Raw genomic sequence first — 16,224 nt, 5'->3', positions numbered from 1 at the left:
TTTAACTCAATTATACAAATCATTTGAAGCTCAAACATTGAAGTCAACTTGAGAATTCTTGCTGCACACTTATTTCACCACAGCTTTTGCAGATTGTATTTTTCCTATGAATTATTTGAGAAGAAACTAACCAATTGATCATCAACAATATTTGCCTAAAGCATAACAATTGTCCAAAATGCAAAACTGAGAAACGGAATGAATAGCTAGCTCTGATGACAAAGCAGTTTTTTTGACAAACGATTAGGCAGTTTATATACAGAACAGGCGCCTGAGTGATAACAAAAGGCCATAATCTCATTAAAGCATTAGACACAACTGTGAATCTTGAATTACAGCCATCTGAACCTACAGATTAGACTACAGCCACACTGCTTTGAAAAATGTCTGCTGCAGAGCTTCATGGCTGATGGGTGATTTTTTTTGCCAATAACTGATGCTGCTTCAGGTCATGGATGGTCTTGGTGATTTTCAGTGAAGGTTAAGAATTGTGAAAATCAATTCAATGATAATCTATACCATGAAGTGTGCGCTTCTTAGAGATCATTCAAGGGAGGTACACAAGGCTTTCTGCCTGTGGCAGCACACAAAGAGATTCACAAGTCCCACTGATCCAGGCTCACACCTAGTATTCAATGCAACCCAGCAGTCAGGCTTTACTTCAAAGATCACTGTAGGCCTTCTCCACCAGCAATAACTGCAGACAAACAACGTGCACTGTTAGAGACATCATTCAGCTATAAAAGGTAAATGGCGTGTAGTGTGCAGAGGATGTGCACACCCAGGAACATTACTTCTATTTGAAATGATCTTGAGTGGCACTTCCCCTTTTTTTACACGACAGACTAAAAAATCTCTCACCTTGGTGTATACTTATCTATAGAACTTTACTGATCACTTGAGTGTTTTCCACAGTTTTGCGTCAAATTCCCATTCTATAAATTTCTGCACCCGCATTTAAAATAGAAACGACCTATTTGAACCTTCCCTCCAGTATTTACAGTTAGATCTCAGTTTTACAGTTTCCAACTCGCTGACTTCTACTGCAACGAAAATCTTCCTGCAATCTTATATCTGCATATTCTAGGCAAATTACCTCCCAGCCTCAAACCCCGATTCACCTGAAAATGTCACTTGTGACAGGAATACGTTAATTCTATAGGGAATAGGTATATGTTAATGCAACAGGGAACAGGTATATGTTAATTCTACAGGGAACAGGTATATGTTAACTCTGCTCGATTCTCCTCTCCAAAAATCCTCTCGAAACTCACTATTTAAGAAATAGGTAGTAACCAGTAGGGACGGCACGGTGGCACAGTGATTAGCACTGCTGCTTCACAGCGCCTGGGTTTGCTTCCCGGCTTGGGTCACTGTCTATGTGGAGTTTGCACATTCGCCCAGTGTCTGCATCGGTTTCCTCCGGGTGCTCCGGTTTCCTCCCACATTCTGAAAGACGTGGTTAGGTGCATTGACCCCAACAGGCGCCAGACTGTGGCAACTAGGGAAATTTCACAGTAACTTCATTGCAGTGTTAATGTAAGCCTTACTTGCAACTAATAAACAAACTTTAACTGTCAGCTGTATTTTCAAGTATATAATTCAGTGACAAGAGGAGGTAAAGATTTTACTACAAGGCATTTTATTTCTGTATTCGCAGCAACGTGACATTTTAACAATTCCCCACCCTCCCCTAAAAAAGTATTGGTAAAGATAAATTAATGTAGGAACACTCAGTTCTTATACTACAGGCAAACTAAAACAGATTGCGTACTGAGAAACTCAAAATAAGCAGATTATGGTTACTATGGATTACTAAAGACCACCCATAAAACTTGCCTGGAAGTCAACTGCCACTCAATATAGTTCATACAGTCCTGACCTAAATGCAAGTTACTCTAATGTACAACAGTGTGTTTATGCTTTGAGTGCTTCATTTTGGCTCACTGCGAATCCCATCCAAATGTGGATCAAATGACATTGACCTATTTAAATTGCTGATTGCAAGTGATGCAACTCTTACTTGATGCATTAAAAGTTATGGTTTGGGTGTCCTCATTTCTGATTGAAGAAGAAAGTCAAATCCACCAAGGATAGAGATTTGATAAAATGTTCAGACTCGGTCTTCAGATTAATCTGGAAATAAAAACGAATTCCATCAAGTAGATTCAGAGTCAGTTCAGAGGGCAACAGAATTTGCCTCATCTACAGTGCTTGATGTTGCTGCTCATTACTCGCACAGATTAGCCTTTAGATTACAAATCCAAGAGGGACAACACCCAAACCACCAGAGATCAGACATCTGCCTAATAGCAGCAACTTTACTGCATCTGTTACAGTACAAGCAAGGGATCACTATTACACAGTGAACTTCCTGCATCACACCAACCCAATTAAATCTAGATTCCAAATACAACAACAACTCAGCTCACTGACTTATGACAAATCAGTTCTTAGTGATGCTATGAAACAGCCGAAACTAAGGGCATGGCTTGATACCAGTTTGGTTTTATTTACAAATGCAAGACTTTTTAAAATTGGAAAATAAATTTGGCACAAAATCAGTTTAGCTTTCATTTTAGCCTTCAAGATAAATTTATTACAAACATATCAATATTCAATTCATCCATGCATCTATAGCCAGCAGCTGTGGATTAAAAACAGTAGACTGGATGCCTGAAGCCCTCTATTCTGACCATCTGTCTATGGTTTCCATAATAGCCCACATCTTCCAATGACGTCATTTTACCCATTCCTTCCTAACTGCACAAAAATCCCAACTCCAATATCTGAAGTAGTCTGACAAAACTGAACTCTAACACATCTCATTACATTAGACACAGAATGCAAGGTCAAGTGATATCTTTGAAGTTTTTTGAGGAGAAAAAACACAATCCAATGCAGATATTTTCTGGTGGGGACAGCAACACTGTCATGTTTGCTCAGACTACCATCATAGACTAATATTACAAAGATTTCAGAGTTCAACCACTCAGCGTTTTCCAGATATGGCTGCATCTAGAGACTGGATTGCTGAGCTGGGTGAAGTAGTCATTGCAGGGACAAAATGAAGAGTATTGCACAAAAAGATACTGGAAATTAAATTAGTCAGATACGTTAAATAATCTGAACACTATTTGGTTCACTAGGGAACCTGCTAAAGTAAAGTTTATTTATTAGTGGCAAGTAGGCTTACATTAACATTGCAATGAAGTTGCTGTGAAAATTCCCACATGGGTAGAATCTAAGATGCACGATTCTTTAAGGTCCATTATGCAAGATGTTCTTCCTAATACAAACATTCACTGAATAATTAATTGCCTGCTACTGCACAGCCAGACTGACCAATCCACTGGCAGTTGAAGGCCTGTCATAGCAAAACAACACATGTATTTGTACCAAATTGTAGCTGCTGCATTTCAAAACAATCTGTGGGTTACTTACAGTAATCGTGTAATGTAATAAACTACTGCCTTTTGCTGCAAGCGCAGATTTAGCTATAAAGCCAGCTTCTACTTGTACTTTTTTTTGAAAGATAGACTACCAGCATTAAAAACAAGCATAACCAAGATAACACTGAATGCATCATTTCAAGCATTCTTATTTTCACATTATTCCAGATTTTGTGTTAGATTAACAAAGCAGAGCCAAAAATACAAAAATTGCTCCTTGTGAAGACTTCAGAAAACAGGAGAACTTACAATGATATAGGACATGCCAAAACACATTACAGCCAGTGAAGTGCTTCCTGAAGTGTGATCAATCACTATTGTAAATGTAGAAGAAACAGTAGTCAAACTGTACACAGCAAGATCCCATAAATAGCTACGAGCCAACAACCAAATTATCTGGTTTTGCTGCATTGCTCGAGGGACAAATATTGTCAAAACACCAGGAGATTTTTTTTGATGCTAACCTGAGGGCAAACTGCTGGACAGTGTCACTGACAATGCAGCAGCACTCCATCGTTACCGTATCAGCCTAAATTGTGTGCTCAAGTCACTAGAGTGGAGCTAAACCCACAGTCTTGTGATTCGGACAAGCATGCCAACCAATGAACCATTGGTGCCACTAATCCTTCAATCAGGCATTGCCAAGAATCATAGAATCATAGAAACCCTACAGTACAGAAAGAAGCCATTCGGCCCATCGAGTCTGCACCGACCACAATCCCACCCAGGCCCTACCCCCATATCCCTACATATTTTACCCACTAATCCCTCTAATCTACGCATCCCAGGACACTAAGGAGCAATTTTAGCATGGCCAATCAACCTAACCTGCACATCTTTGGACTGTGGGAGGAAACCGGAGCACCCGGAGGAAACCCATGCAGACACGAGGAGAATGTGCAAACTCCACACAGACAGTGACCCAAGCCGGGAATCGAACCCAGGTCCCTGGAGCTGTGAAGCAGCAGTGCTAACCACTGAGCTACCGTGCTGCCAAGTCTCATCATTGCAGAGATAAGAATGTTGTCAGGGCTAATGAGAGGAAAAATGTCTTCACCCAGAGGGTGGTGGGCGTCTGGAATTTGCTGCCTGGTTTGGTGGGGGAGGCAAAAATCCTCAGCACATTTAAAAGGTACCTGGATCTGCATCTAAAGTGCTGGAACCTGCAAGGCTACAGTCCAGGCACTGGAAGATGGGATCTGATTGGGCAGCTAGTTTTTTTATTTTTTGGCTGGCACAGGCACAATGGGCTGAATAGTCTCTTTCGTGTAGCACCCGATGATTCTGTCACTTCTGGCATAGTCCAGTTAGTAAACAGCAATATCATCAAGAGAAATGCCAACTCCACTTCATAAAAGGAAGCTGACACCAACTTCTGTTGAGAAACATTTTCAGGTTGCAAAAAATCTCTCATCAAACTGAGCACAACAAGGCACAAGACAGGGTTAAGAAATCAAGGTGAAAGCCTTCCCCCACAACAAACGTTGTTAGTTGTATATAACGATCAGCAGCAACCTTAACATGGTCCAACATGCCCCCTTTGCTTGGGACAGACAACAGAATCATAGCATAAGGAGTAAGAAACCAAGTCCCAGTTTCAGCTACTGCCAAACAAGGTATTTTGGGATACATGCACAAAACAATCCCAGCTCTAATTTCCCAATTCCTGGTCACTGCTATTTACTACCTCATTACCTCAACAAAAACCAGAAACGTGCAACACAAGGAATCATACATGCCCTTTACTTGGCTGAACTGAAAGTTGTAAAAACATTGAATGAAGATGTCGGCGCATTACCTATGCTGTGTTTGACACCAATGAAATGTAAAGTGGCCATCTCAGTGGCATGGCTATACACTGAATTCGCCAAGCACCCAAAAAGTACACAATTAACCTAACGGAGGAAGGTTTGAGGTGATAAATACAAACATTCGCATATTTAAGCTCCGTAAATCACCAACATTTTGTTCCACAGTAACTTGCTATACAATGTAAATTCAACTCAAGCTACAAGATCAGCAATCGCACCAACAGGAAAGCTTTTCCCTAGAATACATGACAGAGGAAATAACCACTTGGGCAAAGTTCCAAACCACGTGGTGACATTTCAACAGCATTGTCATTTATTGTAACACAAGATACCCAAGGAGAAACTGATCGTTTAGCATATTCTGAATATAGCATATACACCAAACAACAACACTGAACAGAAAGACAAAACCATAAATCTTAAAATAAATAACTCAAATGAAGAAACAAGTCATAATGGAACACACTGGAGAAAGAAACTGTCACTTGTAACTGTAAACTTAAAATAAACTTAATATAATTTTAAATCAGATTCAGTTTAATGGCACCTTCATTAGGAATACACAAATATTAAAAAATGTTTACATAAGCCTTTGTTTAAAAATCAATAGTTTGAATAATCAAGTATACCCTTGCATAATTACCATGAAGTTCAGCACATTATAAACCAGGAGATCTCCTGTACTAAATAGGTTTACTTCTTTAATACAGATTATCTGAAGTGTGAGCAGGAAGAATATCATAGCAATTTGTTCATTTTCTCAAAGCAGCACAGACTGTAACAGCATTATTCACAGAAAGCAGATCTTGCAATTTTATCACCAGTACAGCAAGTAAAATCAAGCTTTAACAATGCCACAAAATTTCAATTTGTTGAATAGTAATCTTGTACTGCTTCATACATCATCTCAAAACAAATTCCTTAATGACGAACAAAAATTTATAAATTCCAAGCTCAATAAACAAAATTACGCTTCAAAAGGTTACTTGCCCTGAAAATAGTCACCTTCAAACAAAAAGTTGATTCGTTTCAAATGAATTCCCATCATTCAAGATAACTTATTCAAAATTAGTTCCGCATCGGAGCAATACAAACCAAGATGTTTAGCCCTCATTTACAGAACACTGCAAATTAAAACATATTCAATTCCACATTCTTTATTGCCGCAAAAGTATGGTTTGGGGAGCTACAAAGTTACAACACTGATCGTAAATACATACATATGCATTTCAGACCAAAGTAGACAAACACCACTGCTTTCACAATCATTTCAAACACAAACAATAGATGCGTGCTTTTCATTACCAACAACAATCTCAAAGCACTTCACAGCCAATGAAGTACTGTTTGAAGCATAGTCACTGCTGTAATATCAGGGAGACAGCCAAAAACCAGGTCCTTGGGCAGTGACCATTAACAAACTAGTGTCAGACTCAAAACAATCCAGAAGCTCCTTAACCTCTTTGAAAGCAAAGTGTTCAGCAACTTTCAAAATTAACTCTCATATACACAAATTTTGAACAAATCTCCAAAAAAAAGGTTAATGGAATAGATCACTCACAAACATAGGGTCTTCCTTTTGCTTTCTCTTAGATTTTAAACAGATATGAGGAATAGCACAATGAGAAAACAAGCAATATTCACACCCAATGAAAAATCATCTATACCAAAATCAATGCGAGAACAAACACATCATCATGAAACTCAAAGGGCAAATTCAAATTTAATCTATATTTTCAAATCCTTTACATAATCAGGAAGATTTCCCCCCACATTCTACAAACTGGAAGCAGGAGGATTCCAACACAGCACTGGAAAGGGTTATAGTCCACAATCATTTTTCAAGCTGCTTCATTTCTCAGGTACAGAAAATGTACTTTGTTACGAGGTTAATGAAAACGACATGTTTCACTCGCAAGCTAAGCTTTAACCAGTTTGGAAATTCTTTTGGTTAATTGAAAACGCCTACTCGCATGATCATCCTGAAAAAAAAAATGTTCCTGTAATACAGATAGAAATTCTCAGGGTGGTAGTGGGCCTTACGAGCTGGCTAGACTCAAGCTTGATCCATGGTCTGTGCTGACTTCAACAAGGAGAATGGTAAGGATTCAATAATCAGCCAGAGTTTGGAGTGGCAGGAGGTGGAGAAAGAGGTAAGGAGAGCTGCGAAAAAAATTGCATTACTCGGTATCCAATGGCCCTTTTTAAAGAATCATAGAATCCCAACAGTGCAGGAGGCGGCCTTTCCATCCATAGAGTCAACACCGACTGAGCACCTCCCAGGCTCACCCCCATCCTATCACTGTAAGCCCACACATTTACGCCGCTAATACCCCTAACCTACACATCTTGGGACACTAAAGGACAATTTAGCGTGGCCAATCCACTAACCTGCACATCTTCGGACTGTGGAAGGAAACCGGAGCACCCAGAGGAAACCCATGAAAACATAGAGAACGTGCAAACTCCACACAGATTGTCACCAGGGCCGGAATTGGTCCCAGGTCCCTCACACTGAGAGGCAGCAATGCTACCACTGTGCCGTAGAGTTAGCACAGCTGTGATGTGACCCTCACACTATATGAACCGTAAAGTGAGATTATTTTTATTAATCATAGGCTGCGGCTGTTACAGGCAATGCCAACATTTGTCACCCATTCCTGCAAAGTTGGAATTTGATCACACAAAAGAGTACATGCTATTTCAGAAGGCTGTTAAAAGTCAGCCACATATGTGTGGGACTAAGTTTGTTTACAGAATCACAAAATGGTTACAGCACAAGAGGCTATTTGACCAGTCATATCTGCATCAGCTTTCCACAATCCAGCTATCCCACTCACCTGCCCCTTCCTCAATGTCCCCCAATTCTCCTCCTTCAGATGCATACCAATCCCCTCTTGAAAGCTCCGATTTACACCTGCTTTCACCATAATCACAGATAGTACATTCCAAATCCTAACTTTGTTGCGTAAAAAAGTTATTCCCCACATCGTGTTTGGATATTTTGCTAATTACCTTAAATTGGTGTCTTCTGGTTCTCAACCATTCTGCCAATGGCAGCAGTTTCTAATTCTCTGTCCAGACCCCTCACCCCTCATGATTTTGAACACTTCAATTAAACCTTCTCCATGAGTAATCTCAGCTTCTCCAAACTATCTGCTCCTTTCACACCTTCTGTCAGGCTCCGATGGCGAGTCCCCCCACCTTGGCCCCTGCTCTATGTGTGCTGTGCTTCATCAGTGCTCTTGCTTTCCTCCTACTCCCTTAGTGCTTTTTTAGGAGGTGTACAAGGTGACGAGTGGCCAAGATAGGTCTCTCCTATTAACTTTGTTTGCATTAAAAAGGCCAATAACCAGGAGCATGGGTTTAAAATGATAGATGGATCAAAGGGGTGTTAAGGATACTTTTTTCCATCTAGAGGGTGGTGATGCTCTAGTACCAACGTGGTATGGTAGACATCTTCATCACATTTCTGAACTTAAAGTGCCACAATCTATAGAACTGTGGACCAAGATCTAGAAAGCACGATTAATCTGGATAGATTCTTCTTCAACCAAATGGATACAATGGTCTGAAATGGCCTCCTTTAGTGTTGTAAATGTTTTGCTGTTTCTCACTATGCTACTGAAGTCCCTTACTTTGGAACCCCACACATAAATCTTTTCTGCACTGTCCCTAAAGCCTTTGATCCTTCCGAAATATGGCCAGATCTGGCCTGTTTCCTTCCCTGAAGTAGATTAATGAATCAATTGTCAGCTTCATGGTTACATTCACAACCACCAGATTTCTGCCCAGAAAAAAACCAAGCAGACATCTGAAACAGAATTAAAGCCCTCAAATCTCTGGAATATTAGAGTTCTGATTTGCTAATCCAGTAGCACATGCACTACTGTTCCTTCAAAACATTTAGAATGGTAATTTGGATGTTAAAACAAAAAAGGCAGAGATTCCTAAAAGATATCTTTAATGATGGCACAAGTTTCTATTCTAACTTGAAATAATAAAAGATCTTGCTCAGTTCTTCTCTCTGGTTGCAGCTTTATAATATTGAGGATAAATCACAATTTCAATTTCCAGCACTGGAACTAATGCCTGGCCCCCGGGCTTTTCTAGCTATCAAATGTTGCCCATTATGTACACATTTTAAATATTAATCTGACTCACTAACAGATAACATCGATAATTTGAATTTACATCCCGTTGCACTTCTAAGCCTATGGGTTGGCATCAGATCAGATTTCCCAGGAAGGAGTGAACAGTTTCTTCCAGAAAATGATAGCAGGAGAAATTAATTAATGAATGAAATTAATTGGAAAATTAAGGAGTCTCCTTTTTTAAAAACAAACATTATATATTTTATAGCAATCTCTCCACATTGCAAAGCCAAGACCTTGCATCAAGAGCAGTTAAAGTACACGGTACCCGGCATCAGTCAGATCTGTATAACCACATTACCAAAGCATAACATTCAGTCCAAATGCACATACCTCGTCTATCTTTCAAAGCCACTTGCCAGCAATTTAGAAAGCAGAATTGGACCAAAATAATTCATGTGCTCAGGATTACATGCCTAAAAAAAGAAGGCTGAATGGGAAAAATTTAACAAAAAGTTTAAATCACAATTCCAAACAATTCTCACACATCACTCTGCCCACTCATGACAATTTATCATTGTCAGTATTAACAATAGATGTACAATGAGAAAATTTACATGCTAAACATGCGCAACCAAAATACTTGCTGATATAAAATCAAGTGACTAATCAATTTTATTTCACTGAAAGGAAACACAAATACCGTCACCTGCTTCCAAACGTTTGGTGAACTTTGCACACAGCATTCTAGGTTTTTTGGTGGAGGGGTTTTGGTGGGCGGATAGGGGAAGAAACATGGTAAAATTAACTTTGGTGATCAGAAATATCACAAGATCCACCAACTGCCTGCAGAGCAAGATCATCAAATCACCTCAGTGAACATTATTACTACTTCAGAACGAGGGCTCCCACAACTGAGCAGTCTGCTGACCCTCTCATGTGAAGAGTGGCCATTTGGGCATGATAATAAAAGCCAGGCTGCATTGCAGTCAAGCCAATGCACACAAGAATTCGATGCAGAATATAATTCGCTCCACACTGCCTCAATCAACTTTTCTTACGAGAGTATGAACATTGCTGCTGGCAACAATATCCACTTTCCAACCACAAGATAGCCTAAAACCAAATAAACTTAATCAGTCCAGTCATAATTCCATAAATAAGCATAATATAGCTTAAGCATTCAGCTCATTTTAATGGCTGTTTTAAATTCATCCATAAACACAGGAAAATTCTGTGCAGAATAAACATTTCTCCAGCAACCACAACGCCACCAATGGAACAGGTGGCCCATGATAACCAATTCTACAGTATTTGTAGTTGCAATACAAACCAACATGTTGAAGGTGGTCAATGGTTTGGTCTTTTACAAGCCATGTCATTCTTATCACCACTAGACCTAACTTGCTTGCATTCCAAGTTAATATTTTGTTTGAAACGGAGAGATCCAAAACAGGCAATACAAGACTGAACAGAATGCACAAATCTTGCAGAAATCACTTATCCATTAAGTTTTTTGTTAGCCACACCATCCACTCTAAAGTTTCAGTGAGCTTAACTTGAGTGTAATTCCATGCTCTGGATTCATAATCACCAGCAAATTGATTGAGATTGGTTTTACTCAGCATCTTGTATATCAGTGGAAAGAGAAGACCTGATCCCATTAATCTGGTCAAGATTAAGTCCTATTTTAGGAAGGTTAATGCTTTAGGCTGTACTTTCCCCTTTAAATTTCCAACTTCAGAGTGTGCAGGCTAACGGAGAAGGGTAAAAGCCGGAGAAAGATCAAACTGTTCATCTTTAAAACATAGCACAAGGGCTTTCCCAACTATTGTGCCATGCAGATCAGGAAAGTGGCAAGATCTTTGTTAATAAGGTGGTCGGAGTTTGGCAAATAAGATTTCTGCTCCTGAAAGTCTGTGCTTGAGGCGAACACCGATTCAGGTTCAGATGGAATTCAAATAAATCGGCCCACTGACACTCAGACTTGTGCAAATTACAGTCACCCTGGGCATGGCAGCAGTGGGGCATTCTGCCTGTGGAACCATAGCCAGCAGGGATTCAGCACACTTAGAAACAAGAAGAAAAACTGGCAGAGAAAATAAACTGGCGCATTAGGATGGCTAAAATCTCAAAATATTTTACACTAAAAAGGGCAGTAAACATATTATAGACAGCAATTAGATATTACAATTATTAATTATCCTTTAAATTTGCCTGTTCCATTTGTTCGAAATCAGTAGCACTAAAGCAGGAACTTGTGCAGACTGAACTCCCAAAATCCATGTTTGCTACAATTAAGATGAGATTTTAAAAGCTCAGACTTCTAAAAAAAAATCACTGCTGAAGTTTAAATATATTTTCTCAGCTGCATTTTCTCTCACTTAAATATTAAATTTTTGTATAAATTTAAATGTTTCTCCAGTTTCAAGTTTCAGACAGTACAAAACCCAGGATCTCAACTCATTCATTTTAAAAGTCGCATAAAGAACTGGTCACAGTTCCCCAAATATCTTCTCAGTTTGCACCAGCTAGGATTTGCCAGGAGTTAATTATAACTGCCAATTCTTTTAAATGTCTATTGTTTGTTTGATTTCTTTCAAAGAGAAACATTATTGGATGGGGAGACCATGTTTAGAATTGAGTGTAAACAGTCTTAACTTTCCCACACCTATTTAAAATTCAACAAACACATAGCTCAGATGATTCCAAAGTAATCAATCTTTCAAATTAACACCAGAGTCTACACTAGTCTATCGGAAAGCCAAATGTTACCAAGGTCCACCCCTTTGGTTGCAGTCTCCAAACTAGGACAGACCTATTTAGTGAACATCACAAACAACTGTGCCTGTAACAATCAGCGACTTCCACAAGTAATTTCCACATCATACACCCCAATTCAAAATAAACATAGTTCACAGTAGTGCTCTCATTTCCAGCAGTAATGGACCCAAATTGGAGGTGTAAACAAAAAAATCATTGCTGTACTTTAACAGATGACTCAATTAAGATGCATGTCACTATTCAGGAATCAAGACTCATTATCAAACCATAACTGCTTCCTTTTACATATTAAAAATCTTTTGCTTAAAAAGCTGTCCAAGTAAGTATTAGAAAAATAATGCCACAAACTATGCCTCAATCACATCTCGCGACAGTATACATTCCAACAAGGTTTCAAACAAGCAACACAAACAAACCAAACTTGGCTGATATCCATTTTACAGCAAGGCCCTAAAGAAAATAAAACATTAAACGTGCAAGTACAAATACAAATCAATATTCAAAAAGGTAACACAAATTCAATCAGTCTGATAAAAACAAGTCCAATATGTAGTAACTGCTTTCCTTCTGCTCAAATTCCATTCTTTATACTTCCAGATTTAAAGAAAAACACCAATAAGAAAGCCTTTTCTACACTTAAACCCATTTAACAAAAGAAGTCTGGTCTGAAAGCACCATGATCCAACACAAACAGATCAGGGACAGGGATTCATTACAAGATTGCATTTCATGAGGTCAAATAGTCTATGCAGCTTTTCAAAACGTGCAGTATCCACAAAAACGAAACCAGTAAATACCTGCAGATTATTTGAGACATAAAGTCTGGATCTTGAACAGTTATAAAAAATGCCAAATGTATTAATTTGCCATCAGGAATAAAAAGTGTGTGGTTGGTGCAGAAATCCTCCTTTCGATGTTAGAATCAGATATAAACACCACTGTCTGGTCTATGTGAATAGAGAGCCCCAGAGGTGTTGCTGAGTGATTGGTTAGTAGCTGGGGGCCCGGGCACTGAGCAAGGTGGCTTAGACATTGGGATGTAGCTGTGTGGGCCCTGGGATGACTCCGGGATGTTTGAATGGCCCCCGGGTGGTCCCTCTTGCTGCGCATGCACACTCTTTGTCTGCTCCCTGGCGCGCACAAAGCGCCTTCTCTCTCACCCTCACCGAGGCGCCGCCATCGCTGGGGTCAGAAACCACCTCAACCCCAATTCAAACTGCTTAACTGTACAATCCAAGCGCGGGTGAGCGAGCCGATCGAGCCCCCGGGGCAGGGGCAGGAGGAGGTGGCGGCCCAGAGGCCTACCCCGGGCGGCCTCTCCGCTCCCCCTCCCCGGGGAAGCGGCGTTTCCTGACTGACTGACTGACAACACAACCCAGGCCGGCCCCGCACGGCCGCAGCGAGCCGAGTGAGTGATGCCCTTACCGGTGACACGGGGTAAATAGGATAAGCTAGGGGCGGTTGTGAGGGTTTAACGAGCGGACGCGCTGCTGCTGCTCTCCCGCTCCTCCTCACTCGGCAAACATGGCGGCGCGGCGCTGGCCACGCCCACTGAGTGACATCATCGTCGCCTGGTCCCGCCCACTGACTGACGTCATCGCCGCCTGGTCCCGCCCACTGACTGACGTCATCGCCGCCAGGCCCCGCCCACCCTCTGACGTCGCGGTGCCATGACGTCAGCAGGGTCTGAGCTGTGGCTGGGTCAGTGTGAGTGGAGCTCCAGTGCAGAGGCTCAGACCCTACAGGTCCACTCACACATCTGGAATATGCAGCTATCTCAGTCATGGTGACCAGGAAATTATCAGCGATTGTCGGAAAAACCCATCTGGTTCACTACTATCCTTTAAGGAAGGAAATCTGCCATCCTTACCCGGTCTGGCCTACATGTGACTCCAGACTGACAGCAATGTGGCTGATTGTACACAGTACAAAACTGTGTATAGTTTTGGTCTCTACTTGAGAAAGGATATACTGGCACTGGAGGAGGTGCAGAGGAGATTCACTAGGTTGATTCCAGAGTTGAGAAGGTTGGCTTATGAGGAGAGACTGAGTAGACTGGGGCTATACTCATTGGAATTCAGAAGAATGAGGGGAGATCTTATAGAAACATCTAAGATTATGAAGGGAATAGATAAGATAGAAGCAGGGAAGTTGTTTCCACTGGCGGGTGAAACTAGAACTAGGGGGCATAGCCTCAAAATAAGGGGCAGCAGATTTAGGACTGAGTTGAGGAGGAACTTCTTCACACAAAGGGTTGTGAATCCGTGGAATTCCCTGCCCAGTGAAGCAGTTGAGGCTACCTCATTGAATGTTTTTAAGGCAAGGATAGATACATTTTTGAACAGTAAAAGAATTAAGGGTTATGGTGAGCGGGCGGGTAAGTGGAGCTGAGTCCATGAAAAGATCAGCCATGATCTTATTGAATGGCAGAGCAGGCTCGAGGTGCCAGATGGCCTACTCCTGCTCTTAGTTCTTATGTTTTTATGACTCTCAACTGCCCTCTAAAATGGCCCTAGTCACTGTGGCAGCACGGTGGCACAGTGGTTAACACTGCTGCCTCTCAGCACCAGAGACCTGGGTTCAATTCCCGGTTCGGGTCTCTGTGCGAAATCTGCACATTCTCCCCATGTCTGCGTTAGTTTCCTCTGGGTGCTCTGGTTTCCTCCCATAGTCCAAAAGATGTTCCTGTCACAGCCTCAGGACATCCCAGTGTGCTTTGCAACCAGCCAAGTAGTTTTGATGTATGGTCACCGTTGTAATGCGGGAACACAGCAAGCTCCCACTAAAACTGAAATAAACCACCAGCTAATTTGTTTTAGATGTCGCTTAAAGGATATATGTTGGCCAGGACACTAGGGATAACTACCCTGCACTTCATCAAATGTCACCTGGAATCCTTTACCTCCACCTGGGAGGACAGGTGAGGTCCTCTGTTTAACACTTCAAAGACCAATGCCTGCACATGTTGGTGCAATGCTAAATTGGTATGCTTTGTGCCTGCTTTATGCAGGGACAACACGTACCCTTGTTGACCCAATACAGAGAACAGCTTGTAGAGAGGCCACAAGGTTACTGTGGAGAATGGGTGTTGTGGTGGGCTTGTACAGTGTACTTCCCTGAGAATGGAGCTGTTCTGTTCTGCAATTGAACTGTTCTGTAGCTGACCTGGGACATCACCCTGATATACTGGGGCCTATTTTACAACTTTGATTCTAGGTGCTGGGCGGACTGGGATTGTTTCAGATCCGACTTTTCGATCCGTTCTCAGGTGCCCCTCTTCACACTCTGCCTGAAAAAATATCAGCAATTCCAAATCGCGCTGCAGAAGCCTGTGGGTGGGGCTTAACATGCCTAAAATCCTGCAGCTCCGATTGGTGCCTCCAACCGCCACATCACTCCCGGGCTGGGCAATGCTTCCCCCTGCCTTCCACAGACATTGCCCCACCCCCACAACATTACTGACCCCCTTATCCCCCACCCTCCTCTGCCACCCAGACCGATCGCAGGCCCCGCCCCCCCCCTTTTCCCCTCACTGATCTCAGACAGAGTGGCAGTGGACCCCCACCCCCCCCTTCCCCTTCACTGATCTCATGCAGAGAGCCGTTGGACTCCTACCTCCTCACTAACTGGAGCACCTGAATCGGAGTTTTGTGGAGCATGTCTGTTTCACGCTGATTCTGGATGGGCGAACACAGTGATAAAGGGGGAAGTGCCTGTAAGGTTGGGTGTGCAGCCCATTAAGTCAATTTAAATGCATGCAAATTCATTTAAATGGCTGTCACTCCTATTTCGGGTGCCGGCCTGATCGTGGCTATTTTTGGGCCTTGGTAAAGGGGGAACCAGCGCAGAGGCAGGCGCGGATCGCGCTACTCACCTCACGCCACTCGCCACTCGCCTCACGCCACTCACCTCACGCCACTCGCCTCAGGCCACTCGCCTCACGCCACTCGCCTCACACCTGACTTTACCAAGTTTTGCGCCCGAAAACGGGCACAACTTGATGGTAAAATCGAGCCTATTGTGTGTATCAGCAACTATGGAACTGCACCTTGAGAGGGAGCAACCAAGCTCAGAAAAGTAAGG

At 41.8% G+C, this 16,224-nt stretch overlaps 1 protein-coding gene across 12 annotated transcripts in view; it reads right to left on the bottom strand.

Moving 5' to 3' along the window:
- Nucleotides 1–13,743, bottom strand: part of LOC144508681 (copine-1-like) — a 102,191-nt gene extending 88,448 nt beyond the window's left edge. For 2 of the 12 annotated variants that reach the window (XM_078236936.1, XM_078236929.1), the window contains exon 1: nucleotides 13,567–13,695. Coding sequence is in view for 2 of the 12 variants with exons in the window: in XM_078236935.1 (XP_078093061.1) it covers nucleotides 12,939–12,958 (20 nt within the window). In the remaining 10 variants the exon portion in view is untranslated. Of the gene's footprint in view, nucleotides 1–861; nucleotides 953–2,023; nucleotides 2,096–9,750; nucleotides 9,848–12,938; nucleotides 13,078–13,566 lie in introns of those variants that run through there. The other 10 variants (XM_078236938.1, XM_078236928.1, XM_078236940.1 and 7 more) reach the window with 10 other exon arrangements.
- Nucleotides 13,744–16,224: the final 2,481 nt, after the last annotated feature.

The sequence above is a fragment of the Mustelus asterias genome, chromosome 20 (genome assembly GCF_964213995.1).
Source record: "Mustelus asterias chromosome 20, sMusAst1.hap1.1, whole genome shotgun sequence".
Lineage (NCBI taxonomy): Eukaryota > Metazoa > Chordata > Chondrichthyes > Carcharhiniformes > Triakidae > Mustelus > Mustelus asterias.
The sequence above is the reverse complement of the archived record's forward strand: the minus strand, read 5'-3'. Positions and strand labels throughout refer to the sequence as shown.